At 35.4% G+C, this 17429-nt stretch overlaps 1 protein-coding gene across 5 annotated transcripts in view; it reads right to left on the bottom strand.

Annotated features, from left to right (window-relative positions):
- nsmaf (neutral sphingomyelinase (N-SMase) activation associated factor) overlaps positions 1-17429 on the bottom strand; it is a 55764-nt gene that overhangs the window by 1673 nt on the left and 36662 nt on the right. For 2 of the 5 annotated variants that reach the window (XM_061922288.1, XM_061922289.1), the window contains 14 exons: positions 17226-17316; positions 17092-17155; positions 16975-17026; positions 16781-16901; positions 11323-11454; positions 11210-11252; positions 10978-11147; positions 7624-7735; positions 7502-7560; positions 7372-7439; positions 5296-5363; positions 5097-5220; positions 4938-5021; positions 2123-2273 (listed from right to left, as the gene is read on the bottom strand). In XM_061922288.1, coding sequence (XP_061778272.1) covers positions 2123-2273; positions 4938-5021; positions 5097-5220; positions 5296-5363; positions 7372-7439; positions 7502-7560; positions 7624-7735; positions 10978-11147; positions 11210-11252; positions 11323-11454; positions 16781-16901; positions 16975-17026; positions 17092-17155; positions 17226-17316 — 1339 coding nt within the window. Of the gene's footprint in view, positions 1-2122; positions 2274-4937; positions 5022-5096; positions 5221-5295; positions 5364-7371; positions 7440-7501; positions 7561-7619; positions 7736-10977; positions 11148-11209; positions 11253-11322; positions 11455-16780; positions 16902-16974; positions 17027-17091; positions 17156-17225; positions 17317-17429 lie in introns of those variants that run through there. The other 3 variants (XM_061922290.1, XM_061922291.1, XM_061922293.1) reach the window with 2 other exon arrangements.

The raw sequence follows: 17429 nt of genomic DNA on the forward strand, positions 1-17429 counted from the left end.
ATGTGTACATACATATATACATACACATATATGCATAAATGTGTATATACACACATATATGTATATACATATGTATATAGATATATGCATAAATGTGTATACATTTGTGTATATACATGCATTTATATGTATAAATACAGTATAGGTATATATACACATATATGTATATATATGTATGATGTGTATGTATATGCAGACTTCCATAAATATATATATATATATGTGTATATGAATATATATACACATATATGTATATATACATACACAAATATAAATATATATGCATACGCACATATACATGTATAAGTACGCATATATACATATATGAAGACATGTATATATACATGCATATATATATATATATATGCATACATCTATGTATATGTATTTGTGTACAAATATAGACACATATATACACACACATACGTATATATACATTTATATGTGTATATACACATATATGTATATATATACGTATACACAGACATACATATACATATGTATACACGTGTGTATATATATACACACACATATATATGTACATATACATTTATATGTATTTATCTATGCACATGTGTATCTATATGTATATACATGCATATATATGTATATACATGTATACATGTGTATATATACACATATATATGTATATACATACATGTATACATATATTCATATTTTTATATATACATACATATATGTATACACATATACATACATGCATATGTGTATACATATGTATGTCTATATATATATAGACATACGTGTATGCATACCAACATACATATACATACATACATGTACATACAGTACACACATATATTTATATATACATATGGTATATATGTACATACATAAATATATGTGCATACATATGTATATATGCATATACATGAATATGCGTACATGTATACATACACATGTATGTATATATGGATATATATACAAACATATATGTACTTATATATATATATATGTATAAATGTGTATATACACACATATATATACATATTCGTATATACATACATATATGTATACACATATGTGTAGATACATATGTATATATGTACATACATAAATATATATATTTACATACATATGTATATAGACATGTATGTGCATACATATATATATAAATACACATGTATGTATATATAAATACATATATGTACGTACACATATATGTGTATATATATGTATATACATATATACAGACATACATATACACATGTATTTATATACATATGTATATGTGTATATATATATATATATATATATATTTATATATATGTGTATATGTATGCATATATACATATTTGTATGTAAACATATATGTACATACATAAATATATATATATGTACATACATATATGTATGTATGTACATATATGTATTTTTATGCATATATGCATCTATATATACATGTATGTATGTATTTATACATACATGTATATATAGATGCATATATACATATATATGTATATACATATATATACCTACATATGCATATCCATATATATGTATACATATATGTATGTATACATACACATACTGTATATATATATATATATATATACATAAATATATGTGTGTATACATACACACATATATACATACATATGTGTATATATATATGTGTATAAATATATACATATATGTAAATAAATATATGCATATATGTTTATAAATATATACATATATGTATATATATATACATATATGCATACACACATATATATATATATACACACATATATGTATGTGTATAAATACATGCACATACATATATACACACGTATATATATACACACATTTATAGGTACATATATATTCATATATACATACACGTGTATGTATATATATATATATTTGTATATATACATACATACACAGTATACATATATCCATATATATATATATACATACACACATTTAAATAAATATATATACACAGAATACACACATGTATACATACATATATATGTGTGTATATATATACACACACACGTCTATATATATATATATATATATATATATATATATATATATATATATATATATATATATATTCATATACTCATGAATAATGATCAGATGAATGGGGATGTAAGTGAGGACTCACCAGGGCTGAAAGAGACACGGTGCACGTTGCCAAGGTGACAGTCCACCTGCTGCAGTGTGCTGTAAGTGTTGCTGTCCCAAATAGTGACAGCCCCGTCTTTGCATCCTGACACCAACAAGGACCCGGAAGGACTCAGTGAGATGGTGTTCACCTGCAACGACATCATAAGAACTTTGTGATCGCCTGGAGAAATGCTCACTCAGCACTTTCAAACACTACATTGGTATGCCTGCACAACATTTCTTTTTTAGTGGGCGTGGCTTACATTGTGGTCCACTTTTTTTGGATGGATGACTCAATTAATTATTGTTTTTTAAATGCATTAGAGCAGCAATTATTAAAGGACATTAGAATAATAATTAATTATAAAAGGATTTAATAAATAATGTTATAGTTTTATTACAATAAATATAATACATTTTTGAATTAAATGTGTATTATCTGCTGTAATTGTGATTGATATTAGTTTAGGGGGGGCTCCACACTGTATGGAGGCACATAATAATAAGCCGGGGAACCTAAAATAAACACTGTCAGGCAGACATAAATCCTCCGTACAATATCTATCTACTGTTAATACAATCACGGAGGTTTTCAGAAACACACATATATATACATATATATATATATATATATATACATATATATATATACATATATATACACATATATATGTAATACATGCAGTGACCCCCAAAGGGACAAGCGGTAGAAAATGTGTGTGTATATATATATATATATACATATATATATATATATAGACATACGTGTATACATACATATATATAAATACATACATGTACATACAGTACACACATATTTATATATATACATATATATATACATACAAATATATAGGCACATACGTGTATATATACACATACATATGTATATACATATATATATTCACATACATATGTATATACATACAGTACACATACATACATACATATGTATATACACATATATACATACATAAGTATATACACATACATAAATAAGTATATACATACAATACACATAAATACATATATATTTATACACATGTACTGTATGTACACACACGTGTATATATATATATATATATATATATACATATATATATATATATATATATATATATATACACACATGTATATGTAATACATGCAGTGACCCCCAAAGGGACAAGCGGTAGAAAATGTGTGTATATATATATATATATATATATACACATACATATATATATATATACATACGTGTATGTATACCAATATACATATATATACATACATGTACATACAGTACACACATATATTTATACATATATATACATATATATAGGCACATACGTGTATATATACCAATGTACATATATATATATACATACATGTATATATACACATACATATGTATATACATACAATACACATACACACACACACATATATATATACATGCATGTATATATTCACATACATATGTATATACATACAGTACACATATACATACATACATATGTATATACACATATATACATATGTATATACATACATAAGTATATACACATATATACATACATAAGTATATACATACAATACACATAAATACATATATATATATATACATTTATATTTATACACACGTGTATACATATATATATATATATACACACACACACATATATATATATATATACACACATATATATGTAATACATGCAGTGACCCCCAAAGGGACAAGCGGTAGAAAATGTGTGTATATATATATATATATACGTACATATATATATATATACATAGGTGTATGTATACCTACATACATGTACATACAGTACACACATATATTTATATATACATATATATAGGCACATATGTGTATATATACCAACGTACATATATATATATACATACATGTATATATACACATACATATGTATATACATACAATACACATATATACATATATATATACATTTATATTTATACACATGTACTGTACGTACACACATGTATATATATATATATATTATATATACATATATATGTATATATAATATACACACAGGTACAAGCGGCCGAAATGAGTTTCCTCCGCCGTGTGGCGGGTCTCTCCCTTAGAGATAGGGTGAGAAGCTCTGCCATCCGGGAGGAACTCAAAGTAAAGCCGCTGCTCCTCCACATCGAGAGGAGCCAGATGAGGTGGTTCGGGCATCTGGTCAGGATGCCACCCGAACGCCTCCCTAGGGAGGTGTTTAGGGCACGTCCAACCGGTAGGAGGCCACGGGGAAGACCCAGGACACGTTGGGAAGACTATGTCTCCCGGCTGGCCTGGGAACGCCTCGGGATCCCCCGGGAAGAGCTAGACGAAGTGGCTGGGGAGAGGGAAGTCTGGGCTTCCCTGCTTAGGCTGCTGCCCCCGCGACCCGATCTCGGATAAGCGGAAGATGATGGATGGATGGATATATACACATATATATGTACATACATATGTGTGTGTATATATATACACATACATTAATATTTACAAGAGACACAAAACTTGGTTGCGATGTTAGCGACTGGGATGAATTATAGCCAACAAATATTATCAACAAACTCAAGGAAACCTCAGACGTGAGTTTAGGGCTCGTATACATTTGAATGTGGCTTTGTTTTTGGTGTAGACAAAGCTTTTTTTTTTAGGTAAGATTAAAAGAAATAGATTAATTAGATGAATTAATTACAGATCATGATTAATTAAAAAAGGGAATAAGCGGTAGAAAATGGATGGATGGATGGATTACTTAAAAAGACATAAATATAATATCTCCTGTTAAACACGTTGAACAACTCACCCCAGAATCGTGTTCCAGCTCCGCCAGCAGTTGAAAGTGAGACCTCTTGTGAGCACACAAGGCGTGGGGATCACACTGCCACACCTGTGTGTGGTCAGCAACACAATCACGTCACTGCTACACAACGAGGGGGAAACAATCAGCGGCGGCCTCCTCCACCTTGACGGTAGAATCCCAGGACGCCGTGTAGAGCTTGTTGTCGGACCAACACACTTCACTGACGGCGTCGTCGTGTCCCATCAGCGTGTCCTGGCGCCTCCCGTACGGAATGGAGTAGAAATAACTGGAAGGGACGACAACGCCAGTCAGTCAGCGGCGGATTTACCAAGCGTGACGCAAAATATATAAATGTACGCACACGTTGTTGTCCCACGAGGAACAAACCACCATTTGAGCTTCTGCCAGCATCAAGCAGGACGACAAGGCCTGAAAAACACATTATAATTGTCAGCTTCAAACACTGATCACATCTATTAAACAAGACAAGAAGCAAGGAATTAAACAGAGACAGAATTCAATTTGGCTCAATTGAGGAGAAACGTGTGGACCTGTAACCTCTTACAGTGTCGCCCACACTCCGCCAAAAGATTGCACACCACCTCCTTTTATTTGGACCTTCCCTGACCACATGGTCACAGCTGCTTCTAAGGGACGAGGGTCGTATACAGTTCACAGAAAAGGCCATTTCAAAAAAAGAGGTCGTAAAACTGTTCAAAAAAAGAGGTCGTCTGGTCCTGGTTCCTTTTCACTTTTGAGGTTCTTGGGTTAGACAATATCTTTCGATTGATCGTAAAACAGTTAAAAAAAAGAGGTCGTCTGGAGGGAAGCCTGGTCCTGCTTCCTCTTTGCTTTTGTAGTTCTTGGGTTAGACAATATATTTCGGTTGATCGTAAAACAGTTAAAAAAAGAGGTTCTTAAAACAGGTAAAAAAAGAGGTCGCCGGGAGGGGAGTCTGGTCCTGCTTCCTCTTGGCTTACGTAGTTCTTGGGTCAGACAATATCTTTCTGTTGATCGTAAAAAAGTTCAAAAAAGAGGTTCGTAAAACAATTCTAAAAAGAGGTCGCCTGGAAGGGAGCCTGGTCCTGATTCCTCTTCGCTTTCGTAGTCCTTGGTTCAGACAATATCTTTCTGTTGATCGTAAAACAGTTAAAAAAAGAGGTCGCCTGGAAGGGAGTCTGGTTCTGCTTCCTCTTCGCTTTCGTAGTTCTTGGGTCAGACAATATATTTCTGTTGATCATTAAACAGTTCAAAAAAGAAGTTCGTAAAACAGTTAAAAAAAAGAGGTCGCCTGGAGGGGAGTCTGGTCCTGCTTCCTCTTCGCTTTCGTAGTTCTTGGGTCAGACAACATCTTTCTGTTGATCGTGAAACAGTTCCAAAAAGAGGTTCATAAAAGAGTTCAAAAAAGATGTCGCCTGGAAGGGAGTCTGGTCCTGCTTCCTCTTCGCTTTCATACTTCTTGGGTCAGACACTATCTTTCTCTTGATCGTAAAACAGTAAAAAAAAAAAGGTTCGTAAAACAGTTTAAAAAAGAGGTCGCTTGGAGGGGAGTCTGGTCCTGCTTCCTCTTCGCTTTCGTAGTTCTTGGGTCAGACAACATCTTTCTGTTGATCGTGAAACAGTTCCAAAAAGAGGTTCATAAAACAGTTCAAAAAAGAGGTCGCCTGGAAGGGAGTCTGGTCCTGCTTCCTCTTCGCTTTCATACTTCTTGGGTCAGACACTATCTTTCTCTTGATCGTAAAACAGTTAAAAAAAAAAGGTTCGTAAAACAGTTTAAAAAAAGAGGTCGCTTGGAAGGGAGTCTAGCCCTGCTTTCTCTTCGCTTTTGTAGTTCTTGGGTCAGAACACATCTTTCTGTTGATCGTAAAACAGATGAAAAAAGAGGTTTGCAAAACAGTTCAAAAAAGAGGTCGCCTGGTAGTCTGGCCCTGCTTCCTCTTCGTTTTCGTAGTTCTTGGGTCAGACAATATATTTCTGTTGATCGTTAAACAGTAGAAAAAAGAGGTTTGTAAAACAGTTAAAAAAAAGAGGTTGCCTGGAGGGGAGTCTGGTCCTGTTTCCTCTTCGCTATCGTAGTTCTTGGGTCAGACACTATCTTTCTGTTGATTGCAAATAAGTTCAAAAATAGAGGTTGCCTGGAAGGGAGTCTGGTCCTGCTTCCTCTTCCCTAGTTTTTGGGTCACACGATATCTCTCTGTTGATTATAATAGATGAAAGAAAACCAAAACCCCTTCATGTTGCTTCCCCCCCTACACAGTGGAGTTTTACAAGCCTTACTCTTGGTAGGTTTCAAAAACAGCTTTTCCTTCTCACCGGGCGCTCGATGTAACAAAGTTGATGTGATAACTTAGGAATAATTATTCTAACAATAATGGGACTTCTTTTTAACACAGAATGTGCCAGAGAATAAGAGGAAGCAGCAAGGCGGTCTTCCTACCATGTTAGAGAACGACATGCTCCTCTGAAAGTCCTTCAGTTCTTTGGAGAACATCTTAAGTGTTGAGTCTGGAACAGAGTGGCGTCAAAAAAAAAAAAACCAAGTCCATCAAATAAATGTAGTGCGGTACCTTGTGACGTGGTGAAAATGGAAGCTCCGTCTCGGGTCACAGCGATGGCCGTCACCGCCCTGTGCAATCAGCCCAATGTTACACGTCACCTCAAACGCCGGCAACGTGCGCCTCGGACCTACTCCTTGTGGATCTTGTGGCGGCAGGCTGGCTTCAGGCGGCTCATGTTGGACCAGGCCAACTTCCTGCTCTCCTCCGTCAGGTCCTCGAAGGACGAGTCCTCGTTCAGAGAGCCTGCGGACACACGTCAGTACTTCTTAGTACAAACGGGGGTGTTTACGGTATAATTCATCATATTCGGTACTATACCGCCTCTAAAAAAGTGCCGGTTTACACCTGACATCCACTGTAATGATACAAAGTACAGGCACGTATCTGGTCGATACTACTATTATTACTTCAATATTTTTTAGCATCACCAGGGTTTCCCACACATTAATTTATTTGTGGCGACCCGCCACCAAATGGGTTATACTTGTATAGCGCTTTTCTACCTTCAAGGTACTCAAAGCGCTTTGACACTACTTCCACATTTACCCATTCACACACACATTCACACACTGATGGAGGGAGCTGCCATGCAAGGCGCGAACCAGCAACCATCAGGAGCAAGGGTGAAGTGTCTTGCTCAGGACACAACGGACGTGACGAGGTTGGTTCTAGGTGGGATTTGAACCAGTGACCCCCGGGTTGCGCACGGCCGGCCGCCACAAATTAAAAAAATATATATATTTTTTATTTTTATTTTTTTCGGCTTTTGACTCGCTCGACTGCTCATAAATGTAATGGGACTCTGTCTGTGAATGGAGCTTATATAAATATGTAAATATCATATAAATATGTCCATAAAGTGTTGTAATTATATTCCAACTCCGCGTTCTTCTTGGTCATCTTCGCCGCCATCATAGGTACACTTCAACTGTGAGAGACAGAATGTGGAAAAAAAATCCAGGAATTCACATTGTAGGGAATTTTAAATAATTTATTTTTAAATTATAGTGAAGTGAAGTGAATTATATTTATATAGCGCTTTTCTCAAGTGACTCAAAGCGCTTTACATAGTGACACCCAATATCTAAGTTACATTTAAACCAGTGTGGGTGGCACTGGGAGCAGGTGGGTAAAGTGTCTTGCCCAAGGACACAACGGCAGTGACTAGGATGGCGGAAGCGGGACTCGAACCTGCAACCCTCAAGTTGCTGGCACGGACACTCTACCAACCGAGCTATACCGGGATAGTGGAAAATAAGTATTTGGTCAACCATTCAAAGCTCTCACGATACATTCATTCTTTCCTTAAAGGGGAACATTATCACAATTTCAAAAGGGTTAAAAACGATAAAAATCAGTTCCCAGTGGCTTGTTGTATTTTTTGAAGTTGTTTTCAAAATTTTACCGGTCTCGGATTATCCCTAAATAAAGCTTTAAAGTGCTTTATTTTCGCTATCGTCTAAACCACTATCCATTTCCCTGTGATGTCATACAGGGCTGCCAATGTAAACAAACAATGGGAATACCACAGCAAGATATAGCGACATTAGCTCGGATTCAAACTCGGATTTCAGCGGCTTACGCGATTCAACAGATTACGCATGTATTGAAACAGATGGTTGGAGTATGAAAGTATTGAAGAAGAAACTGAAGCTATTGAGCAAATTCATAGCCATAGCATGGCCGAATAGCTGCGTTAGCATCGCCGGTAAAATGTGCGGACCAAACGATCAGGACTTTCGCATCTTTTGACACTGGAGCAACTTAAATTGGTAAGTGTTTGTTTCGCATTAAATGTGGGTGGAAGGAAACGTAATATAGTTGCAAATGCATCTACAGGTTATCCATACATCTCTGTGCCACCGCCGGTAAATAGCATGTTAGCATCGATTAGCGTAGCATGTTAGCATCGATTAGCTGGCAGTCAACATTAACAAAACTCACCTTTGTGATTTCGTTGACTATCGTTGCAAATGCAATAACTTGCAGGTTATCCATACTACTCTGTGCCATGTCTGCTTTAGCACCGCCGGTAAATAGCATGTTAGCATCGATTATCTGGCGGTCAACATCAACAAAACTCACCTTTGTGATTTTGTTGACTATCGTTGCAAATGCATCTGCAGGTTATGTCCATGTCTGCTTTAGCACCGCCGGTAAATAGCATGTTAGCATCGATTAGCGTAGCATGTTAGCATCGATTAGTTGGCAGTCAACATCAACAAAATTCACCTTTGTGATTTCGTTGACTATCGTTGCAAATGCATCTGCAGGTTATCCATACTACTCTGTGCCATGTCTGCTTTAGCACCGCCGGTAAATAGCATGTTAGCATCGATTAGCTGGCAGTCAACATCAACAAAACTCACCTTTGTGATTTCGTTGACTATCGTTGCAAATGCATCTGCAGGTTATCCATACTACTGTGTGCCATGTCTGCTTTAGCACCGCCGGTAAATAGCATGTTAGCATCGATTAGCTGGCGGTCAACATCAACAAAACTCACCTTTGTGATTTCGGTGACTATCGTTGCAAGTGCATCTGCAGGTTATCCATACTACTCTGTGCCATGTCTGCTTTAGCACCGCCGGTAAATAGCATGTTAGCATCGATTAGCGTAGCATGTTAGCATCGATTAGCTGGCAGTCAACATCAACAAAACTCACCTTTGTGATTTCGTTGACTATCGTTGCAAATGCATCTGCAGGTTATCCATACATCTCTGTGCCATGTCTGGTAAAATGTGGAGACACTCCGGCACATTCAATGGGGGTCTGGCGGCAGATTTCTTGCCAGTGGTGCAACTTGAATCCCTCCCTGTTAGTGTTGTTACACCCTCCGACAACACACCGACGAGGCATGATGTCTCCAAGGTTCCAAAAAATAGTCAAAAAAACGGAAAATAACAGAGCTGAGACCCGGTGTTTGTAATGTGTTGAAAATGAAAATGGCGGCTGTGTTACCTCGGCGACGTCACATTCGGACGTCATCGCCTCCAGTGCGATAAACAGAAAAGCGTTTAATTCGCCAAAATTCACCCATTTAGAGTTCGGAAATCGGTTAAAAAAATAGATGGTCTTTTTTCTGCACCATCAAGGTATTTATTGACGCTTACATAGGTCTGGTGATAATGTTCCCCTTTAACACGGATCAATCATCTTGTCCCAAAGCATGATGTTTCCACCCCCATGCTTCACAGTAGGTATGGTGTTCTTGGGATGCAACTCAGTATTTTTCTTTCTCCAAACACGACAAGTTTATACCAAAAAGTTCTATTTTGGTTTCATCTGACCACATGACATTCTCCCAATCCTCTGCTGTATCATCCGTGTATCCATTTTGGTATCAACTCAACTCGTCGTGTTTGGAGGAAGAAGAATACTGAGTTGCATTTTTTTTTTTGTATATTTCAACATTTTGGGTTCCCGAGCCCTGGTCTAGACCGCCGAGGGCTCAACTTCGACCTCCAAATCAACAGGACTGACCTGGGGTGAGGTCGCTGATGGGCGAGGTGAGGCTGGGGCTCCTGGGCGAGTTCTGCTGCAACCTCGGCGTGATCCTCTGAGGATGAGGAGTGGTGAAGAGTTGTGTGGGGGTCTGGCCGAACTCCAGTATTTGTGTCAACATGGCCACGCGCTGGTCGGCGTCCTTGATGCTGTCCAACAAACAGACGTGGGCGTTCAAGGCTGAAAGTGTGTCGGCAAAAAGGCTTCCTACCTGTCACAGTCCACGCCGCCTTCGTAGGTCAGCGGATGAAACACTGGCGGAGGAAGACACGACTTTTATTTTGAAACTCCCCCCCCTGGACTACTTTGGGTGATTTTGAGTACCGTTATTGGCCGTGACGGCTTCGCCGCCTTTCTGCTTGAAACCAAACACCAAGTCGATCCACTCGTGGAGGTGCTGGGACACATACGGACTCTCCAGCGCCATCTTGTGCTTCTCAAGGAAATCTTTAGCGTCTGTAGTGGAGAGCAGAGAGGACACTTAAAGGGGAACATTATCACCAAACCTATGCAAGCGTCAATATATACCTTGATGTTGCAGAAAAAAGACCATGTCTTTTTTTAACCGATTTCCGAACTCTAAATGGGTGAATTTTGGCACTTTAAACGCATTTCTGTTTATCGCTCTTTTAGCGATGACGTCACCGAGGTAACACATTACAAACACCGGGTCTCTCAGCTCTGTTATTTTCCGTTTTTTCGACTATTTTTCGGAACCTTGGAGACATCATGCCTGGTCGGTGTGTTGTCGGAGGGTGTAACAACACTAACAGGGAGAGATTGAAGTTGCACCACTGGCAAGAAATCTGCCGCCAGACCCCCATTGAATGTACCAAAGTGTCTTCACATTTTACCGGCGATGCTAAGACAGACATGGCACAGAGTAGTATGGATAACCTGCAGATGCATTTGCAACGATTAAGTCAACAAAATCACAAAGGTGAGTTTTGTTGACGTTGTTGACTTATGTGCTAATCAGACATATTCGGTCGCGGCATGACTGCCAGCTAATCGATGCTAACATGCTATGCTAATCGATGCTAACATGCCATTTACGCTAGCTGTATGTACATTTGAAACTAATGCGAAACAAACACTTAACAATCGACAGATTTAAGTTGCTCCAGTGTCACAAGATGCGAAAGTCCTGATCGTTTGGTCCACACATTTTACCGGCGATGCTAATGCTATGGGCCACTTCATTAGGTACACCCACGCTATGGCCGAATAGCGTCAATAGCTATTCGCTCAATAGCTTCAATTTCGTTTTCGCTATCTGCCTCCATACTCCGACCATCTGTTTCAATACATGCGTAATCTGTTGAATCGCTGAAATCCGAGTTTGAATCCGAGCTAATGTCGCTATATCTTGCTGTGGTAACCGCCATGTTGTTTGTATTGGCAACCCTGTATGACGTCACAGGGAAATGGATAGTCGCATCGCAAATAGCGAAAATCAAGAACTTTAAAGCTTTTTTTAGGGATATTCCGGGAGGTGTAAAATTTGGAAAAAAACTTCGAAAAATAAAACAAGCCACTGGGAACTGATTTTTATTGTTTTTAACCCTTTTGAAATTGTGATAATGTTCCCCTTTAATATCTGATGTGCACTTACATACTTACACTGCAAACACTGAAATCTAAGTAAGATTAAATAACCCAAATAAAGATGATTTTTGCTTCTTTTCTGTCTTATAAGAAAATTCTTCTCACTAAGCTGATTTTATGTTAGAGTGTTTTACTTGTTTTAAGGGTTTTGGTCCTAAATGATCTCAGTAAAATATTCCAGCTTATTGCTGAGATTTGACGGCCTATATTGAGTAAAACGTGTAGATTTCCTAAAGTAGCCTTAGCTTGACGCTCCTCTACTTTCACATTCACTCCGCTCGCTGCGGCAACAACAAAACAAAACTCCAGACGTTCTTCTTCGTTTGTATGGTTTACTTGTGAGCTTAATAATTCAAAACATAAAACAGTCACGATGTGGGAACGAATGAATGACAAAATAAAGAGAGTTTGTTGCAGTACGAGTTGGAATATGTAATATGTACAATATACACACGGCAAGTGTATATATAATGTAGTAACATACACTATCATAGCAGTATGTAATATGTACAATATACACACTGCAAATATATTCATAATGTAGTACAGACACCTTCATAATATGTAATATGTACAATATACACACTGCAAGTATATATATAATGTAGTAGCAGACACCTTCATAACAATATGTAATATGTACAATAAAAACACTGCAAGTGTATATATAATGTAGTAACATACACTATCATAGCAGTATGTAATATGTACAATATACACACTGCAAATATATTCATAATGTAGTAACAGACACCTTCATAATATGTAATATGTACAATATACACACTGCAAGTATATATATAATGTAGTGACAGACACCTTCATAACAACAATATGTAATATGTACAATATACACACTGCAAGTATATATATAATGTAGTAGCAGACACCTTCATAACAATATGTAATATGTACAATATACACACTGCAAGTATATATATAATGTAGTAACAGACACCTTCATAACAATATGTAATATGTACAATATACACACTGCAAGTATATTCATAATGTAGTAGCAGACGCCTTCATAATATGTAATATGTACAATATACACACTGCAAGTATATATATAATGTAGTAACAGACACCTTCATAATATGTAATATGTATAATATACACACTGCAAGTATATATATAATGTAGTAACAGACACCTTCATAACAATATGTAATATGTATAATATACACACTGCAAGTATATATATAAAATGTAGTAACAGACACCTTCATAATAATATGTAATATGTACAATATACACACTGCAAGTATATATATAAAATGTAGGAACAGACACCTTCATAATATGTAATATGTACAATATACACACTGCAAGTATATATATAAAATGTAGTAACAGACACCTTCATAACAATATGTAATATGTACAATATACACACTGCAAGTATATATATAATGTAGTAACAGACACCTTCATAACAATATGTAATATGTATAATATACACACTGCAAGTATATATATAAAATGTAGTAACAGACACCTTCATAATAATATGTAATATGTACAATATACACACTGCAAGTATATATATAAAATGTAGGAACAGACACCTTCATAATATGTAATATGTACAATATACACACTGCAAGTATATATATAATGTAGTAACAGACACCTTCATAATATGTAATATGTACAATATACACACTGCAAGTATATATATAATGTAGTAACAGACACCTTCATAATATGTAATATGTACAATATACACACTGCAAGTATATATATAATGTAGTAACAGACACCTTCATAATATGTAATATGTACAATATACACACTGCAAGTATATATATAAAATGTAGTAACAGACACCTTCATAATAATATGTAATATGTACAATATACACACTGCAAGTATATATATAATGTAGTAACAGACACCTTCATAATATGTAATATGTACAATATCCACACTGCAAGTATATATATAATGTAGTAACAGACACCTTCATAATATGTAATATGTACAATATACAGACTGCAAGTATATATATAATGTAGTAACAGACACCTTCATAATATGTAATATGTACAATATACACACTGCAAGTATATATATAATGTAGTAACAGACACCTTCATAATATGTAATATGTACAATATACACACTGCAAGTATATATATAATGTAGTAACAGACACCTTCATAATATGTAATATGTACAATATACACACTGCAAGTATATATATAAAATGTAGTAACAGACACCTTCATAATAATATGTAATATGTACAATATACACACTGCAAGTATGTCTATAATGTAGTAACAGACACCTTCATAATAATATGTAATATGTACAATATACACACTGCAAGTATATATATAATGTAGTAACAGACACCTTCATAATATGTAATATGTACAATATCCACACTGCAAGTATATATATAATGTAGTAACAGACACCTTCATAATATGTAATATGTACAATATACACACTGCAAGTATATATATAATGTAGTAACAGACACCTTCATAATATGTAATATGTATAATATACACACTGCAAGTATATATATAATGTAGTAACAGACACCTTCATAACAATATGTAATATGTACAATATACACACTGCAAGTGTATACATAATGTAGTAACAGACACCTTCATAACAATATGTAATATGTACAATATACACACTACAAGTATATATATAATGTAGTAGCAGACACCTTCATAACAATATGTAATATGTACAATATACACACTGCAAGTGTATATAATGTAGTAACAGACACCTTCATAACAATATGTAATATGTACAATATACACACTGCAAGTATATATATAATGTAGTAACAGACACCTTCATAATAATATGTAATATGTACAATATACACACTGCAAGTATATATATAATGTAGTAACAGACACCTTCATAATATGTAATATGTACAATATACACACTGCAAGTATATATATAATGTAGTAACAGACACCTTCATAATATGTAATATGTACAATATACACACTGCAAGTATATATATAAAATGTAGTAACAGACACCTTCATAATAATATGTAATATGTACAATATACACACTGCAAGTATGTCTATAATGTAGTAACAGACACCTTCATAATAATATGTAATATGTACAATATACACACTGCAAGTATATATATAATGTAGTAACAGACACCTTCATAATATGTAATATGTACAATATCCACACTGCAAGTATATATATAATGTAGTAACAGACACCTTCATAATATGTAATATGTACAATATACACACTGCAAGTATATATATAATGTAGTAACAGACACCTTCATAATATGTAATATGTATAATATACACACTGCAAGTATATATATAATGTAGTAACAGACACCTTCATAACAATATGTAATATGTACAATATACACACTGCAAGTGTATACATAATGTAGTAACAGACACCTTCATAACAATATGTAATATGTACAATATACACACTACAAGTATATATATAATGTAGTAGCAGACACCTTCATAACAATATGTAATATGTACAATATACACACTGCAAGTGTATATAATGTAGTAACAGACACCTTCATAACAATATGTAATATGTACAATATACACACTGCAAGTATATATATAATGTAGTAACAGACACCTTCATAATAATATGTAATATGTACAATATACACACTGCAAGTATATATATAATGTAGTAACAGACACCTTCATAATATGTAATATGTACAATATCCACACTGCAAGTATATATATAATGTAGTAACAGACACCTTCATAATATGTAATATGTACAATATACACACTGCAAGTATATATATAATGTAGTAACAGACACCTTCATAATATGTAATATGTATAATATACACACTGCAAGTGTATATATAATGTAGTAACAGACACCTTCATAACAATATGTAATATGTACAATATACACACTGCAAGTATATATATAATGTAGTAACAGACACCTTCATAACAATATGTAATATGTACAGTACATGTTTTCCATTTAAGTATAGTTTAAGGACCATCGCCATTCCATAAATATCAAATTGTCGCCAATATTGGATAATATATAAACAATTACCATCCCTATCCAGGAACAGAGTACAAATACTATATTTATCTAACTGCAAGTGTGAAAGTGCACATTTTGGAAGACGGCCTTTGCCAAAGTTCACCTGAGGCCCATGGTGGCAGAGATACATCGCCAACGTAGCTTCCGTTCTGCCGCCGGCCCAGATCCAGATTCAGTTGGTTCCTCAAGAAGCTGGGGTCGTCCCCGTAAAACTCTGGAATCAGCTGATTGATGAACAAAAAAAAGAGCTAGTGGCAAAAATAACTTTGCTATGCAGTGTGATGTAATATTATTGACCTCTTTAAAGTCTGTTGCCCCCTCAAGGCAGTTTTTCCAGGTTTCACCAACACTGTAAAAGCAAGGAATGTCAGTTAGTGACGGCACACTGGGTACTTCGGTACCAAATACATTTACCTGTTAAACATGCGGTCTGCGTGGTCGAAGCGGCCATTCTGCAGACACAACATGTGTTCTGGAGCTGTGAGGGGGCACGCATGCAATGACCGCACGGTGTGTGTTTGAAGTCAAGTGGGAGACGTAGGACTTACCCACTCTGACCAGGTAAAAGAGGACGTAGCCCGGAGAAGAGTAATGGCTGCCATACATGAAGCGAGGCTCGGGCATGCCTCTGAAGCGACACTGTAAACATACAAAGAATGTTTGATTATTGACCGATTTTATTCAGTTACATGAGAGGGGCGAAATAATTTTTTTTTAAATTGTAATTTTTTTTGTATTGTCTACATCAGGGT

Source organism: Nerophis ophidion, linkage group LG15 (assembly GCF_033978795.1).
Source record: "Nerophis ophidion isolate RoL-2023_Sa linkage group LG15, RoL_Noph_v1.0, whole genome shotgun sequence".
Taxonomy (NCBI): domain Eukaryota; kingdom Metazoa; phylum Chordata; class Actinopteri; order Syngnathiformes; family Syngnathidae; genus Nerophis; species Nerophis ophidion.